This window comes from Trematomus bernacchii, unplaced genomic scaffold (genome assembly GCF_902827165.1).
Source record: "Trematomus bernacchii unplaced genomic scaffold, fTreBer1.1, whole genome shotgun sequence".
NCBI classification, from domain to species: domain Eukaryota; kingdom Metazoa; phylum Chordata; class Actinopteri; order Perciformes; family Nototheniidae; genus Trematomus; species Trematomus bernacchii.
In genome coordinates this window covers 3905770-3914771 of record NW_022987342.1, presented here as the reverse complement: position 1 = coordinate 3914771, position 9002 = coordinate 3905770, and the positions used below count along the sequence as shown (strand labels likewise).

The 9002-nt window shown below is 38.7% G+C and overlaps 1 protein-coding gene across 2 annotated transcripts; it reads left to right on the top strand.

Moving 5' to 3' along the window:
* The first annotated feature begins 1344 nt into the window (after nucleotides 1-1344).
* On the top strand, nucleotides 1345-6198 carry LOC117482016 (CD209 antigen-like). 2 transcript variants are annotated; one of them, XM_034129967.1, is made up of 7 exons: nucleotides 1345-1669; nucleotides 1945-2081; nucleotides 2623-2721; nucleotides 2817-3611; nucleotides 4173-4315; nucleotides 4736-4845; nucleotides 4930-6198. In XM_034129967.1, the coding sequence occupies exons 2-7, from the start codon at nucleotides 1976-1978 to the stop codon at nucleotides 5066-5068; spliced, it is 1392 nt and encodes a 463-aa protein (XP_033985858.1). In that variant the 5' UTR covers nucleotides 1345-1669; nucleotides 1945-1975; the 3' UTR covers nucleotides 5069-6198. The 2 variants fall into 2 exon arrangements, with proteins under 2 accessions (XP_033985858.1, XP_033985865.1); XM_034129974.1 differs by having other exon boundaries at nucleotides 1351-1669; nucleotides 1993-2081.
* Nucleotides 6199-9002: the final 2804 nt, after the last annotated feature.

Genomic DNA, 9002 nt, shown 5'->3' with positions numbered 1-9002 from the left:
ACACATTCACTTAAGGGGAACTGAGGATATGTATCAGCTGCTTGTGTGACAGTCAGACAGTGAATACTTTAGAGCTGTGTGAGCTAACCCGGAGCTAACGGGAGAATAAACTCCCGTGGAAGAGCAGCCAGCACTGCAGCGGTCGGTAAATGCCGCTGAAACACATTAATAAACAATGAACCACGGCACTCTGGAGAAAAGTATAAGGTTGGAGAAGTCGTTATTTAATTTAATCTGGCTTCGTATGATTAAAAGCAACACGATCATCGACCCGACGCAGTCCCCCCCCCGTTGTTGTTGTTGTTGTGAGCTCCATTGGGGAGAAGATCAGCGATGTAAACTGTGACGTCATGACGCAGCAGCGGCAGCTGGGCGGTGTGAACAGAGCGGGAGCTGAAAAGGGAAACCGGAGCTGAACCAGAAAAGCTCTAGCTAGGAGCTAGAAAGGGAAAAGCGCTGGTGTGAAAGCCGCAAGAGATGCAAGGTCTTCTGCAGGGTTGAGGTCCGGACAGATGGGAGGCATCACTCAAACAGCCAATGACCTCGATGCAGCTTTTTATTTCCTTTTACTGTTTGTCTGTACGCGGTATTTTCAGGATGGTTTGGGCCATATAGAGAATGCTGATGAAATGGCTGTTTCATGTACATCATGAGGTAACATTCACACAGAAGCCTGACATAGCAGAGTTAACATACTATGGAATCGTTAGCAAGGGTCACCAACTTGAATTGTCCAATGGTCAGAGTTTTTCTGAGTAGGGCATGGATTAAAAAAAAAAACTGTCATTGTCTAACATTTTAACTTAACAGATTGATGTTACCCTTATCAACCCAAATCAACGTTGACTCGCAAAAACATGTAGAAACAATAATGAGATACTTATAATATGTCCTTATGGGGACAATAAAGTGTATTGTAAAACGAAATACTTAATGAGAGCTTTGAGTTTGTTCCTATTTTTGCATGAAGTTACGGCACAACCTGCATTGAATTAACGAAAGCCCAGAGTGATTCTTTGAACTCTTATATCGGGTTTTCTACTCACTGATAATAACAGAAAGATGGATTTACTATTCATATCAATAATTATCAAAATACTGTAAGATATTGTCCACAAAATGCATTTCCTTAAATATATGCATGCTGGAACAAAGTTGTGTAATGGATCTGACTCAGACTATTCCCCAATATGCTGAAGTAAAAACTGCACATTCAGCATCTTTGTGTTTTTGTGAAATCTTTGACATCCGTTCAATGTAACATCTGTTCACATTGTGAAATATTCCCTTGTGACCCTTGGAGGAGGCAGGTGTTTATTATAACCAAAAACACCAACCAATTTCACTGAAGAGTTTAAATGTGCTGATGGTAGAGGTGTTAAGATCAGTCTTGGAATGTTACATATATCCTGAGTTTAATTTCAATCCTACCTAAACCAGATTTTTTTTATTAACTCAACAGCAATAGGAAGGAAGTGTCTCTGGCTCCGCCCACTGAGCAAACATACATTTCTAGTCAACTGGCCACAATTGTAAAGAAAGTAAGTTCGGACTGTATTGAAGCATAAGCGCAATACTTTTGCAGGGTGAAGTTCTAGGAAGCCAGTAGGTGAGATTCTGCTATCCAAGATATCCAATACTTCATAGTGCATCTTTTCAAAAAGCACAGGTAAGGTTGACTTTGTTTATATCCTAAATTCATGGTGTTTAAGGTCTACGTTTGGTATTATTACCCAATAAAATACTAAACCTAGAGATTCATATTTGTATTGCAACCAGCAAGTTTTAGCACCAAGACAATGTTTGCAGATTCATAAAGTCTGGATTATCCTATTCATGTCAGGGAAGGAATTAAAAAGGGAGAGATTATTTATAATGACATTGTTGTGAATACATATTCATGATATTTTAGAGGATATTACTACTGTTTTTTTTATTTGCTAGTGAGACCCCATTTCATGAAGCAGATCCAAACATGACCGTTGAGTACAGTTCCTCTACAGTGACAAACATGGATATGGACAACAACAAAGTTGGCTATAGCCAATTCTTTGAAGATGGCAGCAAGCTTAGGCAATCAGGTAATACACTAAGAATTTCCTTCGAAATAATAAAAACATAAATGCAACCGGACAAACAAAGGCAATTCCCCTTTGGTCCACAGAGCTTTCAAAATATTTTTCAGCTCACTATTCAGTTTCACATCTAACTACTTACCAACTTTGTATTTTAAGAAGGTACACTTGGCACTTTGGGATAGCAGGGGGAAGTCAACTGACACTGATTAAATGTTGTCGACTTATGATGCTGATTATCTATTGGACAGATGTTTTGTATTTTTTCCACAAAGAATCCTGCAGAAGCACTACTTAAATCTTGTGTTAGGTGAATTTAATTCCTCTGTTTATATAAATCAAAATAAAACTACACATACTGTAATATAAGTTACTGTCAGTATCAGCAGACTCAAGTTTAAAATGATATTGCCACCATTTTAATAAAGGTGGTACAGGTCCTCATAAAAAACATTTTAGAAGCTTTGTGTTGGTATTTGTAATATTTTCTGAGGAACCTGCAGTTTCAATAATTTAAGTTTCTGCGTCTATTCTTTCTGTCCCTCAGTTTATGCTTTGAGGAACAGACCTTTCAAGCTTGCTACAGTCTGTCTCGGGCTGCTGTGCGTTCTCCTGTTGGCTGTGGTCATTGGTCAGAGTGTCCACTGTAAGTCCCTTCCTTGTCTCTGTCAAATATACTAGTTTCAAAAAGTTGGCTGATGTCATTTTAAAATAACTGTTATTTATCTCCATCTCCCACAGACAAAAAAGCAGAGCAAAACCATCAGAACCACTTAACAGCCACGAGTAGCGAGAGAGAGAAGCTGCAGGAGAACTTGAAGACGATGCGAAATGAAAAAAAAAACCTTGTGATGAACCGCAATGACTTACAGCAAAGAAATGATTACCTATCTAAAAGAAAAGATGAACTCCAGACCAATAACAATATATTGACCAAAGAAAGCAGCAGTCTAAAACAAAGCCAAACCGCGTTAAAGGCCAATAACGATGCTTCCATCAAAGAGGTAGAACAGCTTAAAGCCAGTAAAGAACAGCTCCAGACTACTAACAATGACTTGTCTACTGCCAAAGACGTGCTACAACAACAGTACGATTCAGTGTTCAAAAGCAAAAATGAGGTACAGGCCAGTTATGGATCAGTGACCAAAGAGAGGGACAATTTACAGAACAAATTCAATAATGCAACCAGATCAAGAGAGCAGCTACAGTTGAAGTTCAATGAAATGATTAATAAAGTTGAGCATTTGCACGACAAGTACAACTTCTCCAACAGTGAGAAAGAGAAGATAGAAAGCAGTCACCAAAATCTAACAATATCCAAAGAAACGCTGCAGGCCACCTACGACGTGCTGGCGAAAGCCACAGATGAGTTGCGGACTAATTACAAGTCCTTGGTTCAGGAAAGGGATGAGCTTGAAAACACTTGCAAAAATGCCACTGTGGAGAAAGACCTGTTGAAGGTGAAAAATGACAACCTGACTACTGAGAGGGACGCGTTGCAGGTGGAGGTTGATGGACTAAGGGCAGCAGTTCCAGGTAAGCAGAAAGAATAAATAAGTAAAAATAACCAATTTTGCCTGAAAATGTATCTCGATTGAAAGGGAAACATGCAACAACATTTGTTCTGATTGGTTTGAAGTCTGTCTATCTGTACCTGTAACAGTCAAATATACATTTCTTGTATCGCACTTTTAACAATTGACAAAGTCAGGATTTGGTTTTAATGGTGTCTGGATAGTCCTTGTGTCTTGCATTTTTTCTTTATACTGCATACACTATGTGTTATTACTTTTACGTTACGTTTTTTTCTGCAAATATAATGAACCCTAACCCTAAAATCAGTATTCCCATGTTCCTAAACTATACACATAGTATGATAAGAAAATAAACTAGCTTTTCAAGTTAACCACATTTTTTAAATGTCTCCAGATTTTTGCAAAAGCAAGGCCAAAGTAAACTTCTACCAAAGTAAAATCCAAATTTCAGTTTGCGAACAAAGGGCATGTTTTAAATGTTCCAAACTAACCACAGACACCTGAAAAAAATGCATTCTAATTTGTAAACATAATTGATTAATTCCTCTTTGGCATTTTTCAGCTAGGAACTGCCCCACTGGTTGGACGACATTTCAGAGCAGCTGCTACTTCACCTCTGTTGAAAAGATTAACTGGCGTCTGGCCAGGGAAAACTGTAAAACCAAAGGCGCAGATCTGGCAATAATAAAAAGCACAGAGGAAATGGTTTGTCTGGTTCTGTTCATATTTCTGTTCCTGCACAAGTGAGTGTCAACATAGAAATTGTCATTGATGGTGTTTTACTTTGTAACGCTGCACCAAACAATATTCTCACATTAACAAGATATCAATTGACTTTTGTTCGGTTTTGGCTTGGAATAACATAGTATTCACAAAAATTACAACGTTGATATGGCAAAAGTGTTCGGTGAATATTCACTAAAATCGGAGTCAAGGGTCCCATATTTACTCTTTTTTATCTTTGTTTTTGGCCACCGCCACCAACCGTGTGCATCTTTAATATGTTCAGCAATTTTTTGCTAACTTGACTTATACCATCATTTCATCTATCATTAATAAATAAAATGCATCTATGACTTTATGTTTGCAAAACCTCTGCAATTTTGTTTTCTCTGTCTCATATAGACCTTTGTGAATGGCTTATATTCAACTGATAAAGAAGTCTGGATTGGTTTGACGGATGCAGGACTGGAAGGGCAGTGGAAATGGGTTGATGGGACACCGTTGACCACCCCGTAAGAAGCTTAACTCATCTTTAACAACCTCTGAGAATAGACCAGTATTTATGCTAATTGTATATGTCCCTCCTTTTTCTGCAGGTTCTGGGGTAAAGACCAGCCCAACAGCTTTGACGGTCGGAACCAGGACTGTGTGGAGTTCTGGCACCGTGCAACTGGGAAGGGCGACTGGAATGATGAGAACTGTAATTTGGAACAAAATTTCATCTGTGAGAAGTAGTTTGCCTGTACAGAAAGATATATATATATATATTTGGCTAGTACTGATAATCATAATATAATTTGTGTCTAGCATATAACAAAAATGTAAAGACTGTAAATTGGAGATAATGGTTCTATATGAATATTATGTGACCAATTTACAGAGACTGACACAAAGCAGCTAAGAGCTATAACTGGAAATGGTATATATTTTGATGATTTTTGTATTATAAAGTTACATTTAGTACCTATCGCCTATCTTGTGCTAGCGCAGAAAGTCATTGTATTGTGGCTTAGTCTAAGGGATTGATACTCTCATATACATCTGCAAAATGCTTTAAAGTGATCATATTAGTGGTTTAATTCATTTACGGAGTTTCAGCTTGCTTTAAAATGTGTCCTGAGCCACCAGGTCCTGGTCAGTCAACAGCCTAAAGAAAGACAAACATGGTGAAAGTCAAATATTTTCAGTCAATAGATGAGTTATGGAAAATATGCTAGACCTGAAATAGTTGTTTTGCTTATATTATATATCGTATTAACATTTTTTGTACATGTTGATTCATGTAAACACATACAATAATTGATGTTAAATGAGAGAATCCAGCTTGAGCCATCACTCTAATGAGTTAATCTTCAAAGCAAACAATTCATTTGATTGTGTATGACATTTAGGGACAACAAAAAATATATAACTTCATTAATCTGTAGTGTAGTGAATATGATCCAGGTAATGTGATATGGAAGTATTTGTCTGTAATGTATGGAAGCCTATAGTGGACTTTATTAAAATGACAATGTTATATTGTGAAAAGAAATTGCTTGCACAATGGAAAATAAGGCTACATTGTTTACATTGTATTTTCATTTTCAAATGTATTTAACATTTGAACATTGTCCACTGTGAAGCAGGTAAATACTCCCAAAAACTATTGTCAAATGCTGTTTTTAAATTGTTGGAATATTGCTTTTTTTATTTCCACCTAAATAATTCTTGCTTACTTGTTACTTATATTTCATTTAATTTAATATTTGAATATTGCCCAATATGCAGCAGTATGACTGTAAGAATGTCTCATACTTGAAACAGTCCCAATCAAGCAGATGGGTTTTCGAGTGTTAAACTCAGTAATTAAATACTCAAATGTGTTTTATTGTTTGTTATTTTCAAAACACGAGAGGAACACCATCCACAGCATGATACAACAAACCAGTATTACATTTCAAGGTGGACAACTCTGTCACATTGTTGACTGAATCCCCTCCAGCTTTTGGACTGGCAGTCCCATCGAAATCCTACTCATTCCTTTTCAGACCGCCTTCGCATTAGATGAAGAGTGTGTTCTCGTTTCTCTCTCAGTGCTGTAGGCGTTCCTTTCCAATTTCTTTCTCCTTAGTTCCTCTTGAAAGATTTAAATCAATGTTTTACCTAGTGTTCACAGAATAAAACACTTGAATAATAAGGAATCTTCGCCCACATAAACTAAATGTTATTACCTATCTGAGCATGATCTATTAACTATAATAGATTAGAATACCAGCACATTTAATTTAAGGACGTGTTTCATACTTGTGACAAAGGTATACCACTTATACTGCCACCACCCTTAACAATAATAATCATAATTTATGATAAAGAAATTCATAGTTTAAAATCAGATTGCTGCTTAAAGGCCCGGTACACTGAGTTTAACATATAAGGATACCTTTATTTGTAATGAAGAGTATTACCAATTCTGGGAAAAAACTGCTAACAATGTCCTCTGTTGCTCTCGGGAACCTTTTTTGAGTTTGAAATAAATCACCTAGATCAGGGATGGGCAACTTGGATGGTGGTGGGGGCCACATCATTTATGTACTGGCCACCAGGGGGCTGCAGATTCACTTGAAACACACACACACACAACTTCCATATTGTATGTAATTATTAAAGGTCCAATGTCATGGCCATTTCTACTGATCATAATTCCATTGTTGAGGTCTACTAGAATATATTTACATTGTTCAGTGTTCCAAAATCACATTGGTTTTCTCATACAGCATCTCTGTATAGTATGTGTATTCACTCTCTTGTCCTAAACGCCTTGTTGGAGCTCCAGCCACCCAAAAACTGCGGCATGTGTATGGCTCCTTACTGTATGGCTGGAATTTGTGAAGTCCCGCTCCGGAGCGGCGTTCTGGTGCTCTCCGGCAGAACTACACCCCTGTCAGACGAGACATATACCCCTTGATGACACGTTAGGCTCGTGTTGTGTTCAAGGACCCTGACCTTGGCCAGGAAAAACATGCACTCGCTTGTTTAAAGGGGACCTATCATGCAAAATGCACTTTTGTACGTCTTTTATACATGAATATGTGTCCCCGGTGTTCCAGGGAACTCACCAAGTGTCAGAAAACACAACCCTCTCTATTTTCCTCCATACCCAAATCTCTAAAAAAGGGGCTGCAACGGATCTGATAAAAACTGATCCAGATTTGAACACTGTCCTGACGTCAGGACGGTGGCGCTACGGCTATTGGGCCAACTCTCCACCTATCAGGGGAATGTGGGGTTGGGCCACGGCCGGCCATTGCCGCTCGAAAGCGCTGGAGACGCTGTAGTACATATGCCAGACCTGTAAGTGGCGCTGTAGTCTGCCACAAAAGCAGCGAAGAAAACTTCCCGCGCATGGTTGCCATGGTTACCCTTCTGTTTATTCTCCGCTGTGGCTTTTTTTCTCCCTCCCCGAGGCAAGCGTTTGCTCCCGCTGCTTTAATTCAATGCAATCCCTCCCCGTCGAGGCAAGCACTGTAATTCTCTCCGGTTAGTCCACCAGCAGATGACAAACACCCACCTCTCCGCCTCTTCCAAGGAACGAGGGGACCGTGCGGCAGAGTTTCAGTTAGATTTTCTTTTGCCGGTCAAGATGTCCGTTAAAGTTTAAATCTTCCGGACAAAATTAGAAAAGTGCCGGTCATAGGTCTTCTTTGTTATTTATTGAGCTTTAAAACAAATGAATAACGACTCTATATAATAATATAATAAAACACGGAGGACAGAGATCTATTTTTCTCCCCCTCTTCTAACTTGATCAGAGCGCGCTCCCCTCTCCTGCAGGGGGGCGTGGTCAGCTGCAGCTCACAGAATCAGCCCCCTGCAAAAACAGGGCTGGAGAACAGCAAATAGAGCGAAATGAGGCATGGCTAAAATGCATGATCTGTTTGGTATTTTGAAAACAGAAACGTATAAATATACCTTATATAGGTATGGCCTTACAATATATAATTTAAATATAGCATGATAGGTGTCCTTTAATTCTTTTGCGGTCTAGATTTTTTTTAAATCTTTCTTTTTTGTGTGTGTTTATAAATTTAAAAAATGATGTACTGTTTTGGGTTTTTTAAAACTAAAGAGATGAAATGACAGTCACACTTGCATCCCTTTGACAGCACTGCAAAAACTAAAATCAAGCAAAAGGCTGCTGTCTATTTGTGATCGTCTTATTATTATTATGGGATCAGGATAAATTAAAGGGGACCTATCATGCAAAATGCACTTTTGTACGTCTTTTATACATGAATATGTGTCCCCGGTGTTCCAGGGAACTCACCAAGTGTCAGAAAACACAACCCTCTCTATTTTCCTCCATACCCAAATCTCTAAAAAAGGGGCTGCAACGGATCTGATAAAAACTGATCCAGATTTGAACACTGTCCTGACGTCAGGACAGTGGCGCTACGGCTATTGGGCCAACTCCACCAATCAGGAGGAGACAGCCACGGCCATTGCCGTTCGAAAGCGCTGGAGACGTTGTAGTACATATGCCAGGCCTGTAGGTGGTGCTGTTCTCACAGAATCTGCCCTTGCTAAAACAGAGCAAAAAATTGTCAAATTGAGCAAAATGAGGCATGGCTAAAATGCATGATCTGTTTGGTATTTTGAAAAAAAAAAAGTATAAATATGCCTTATATAG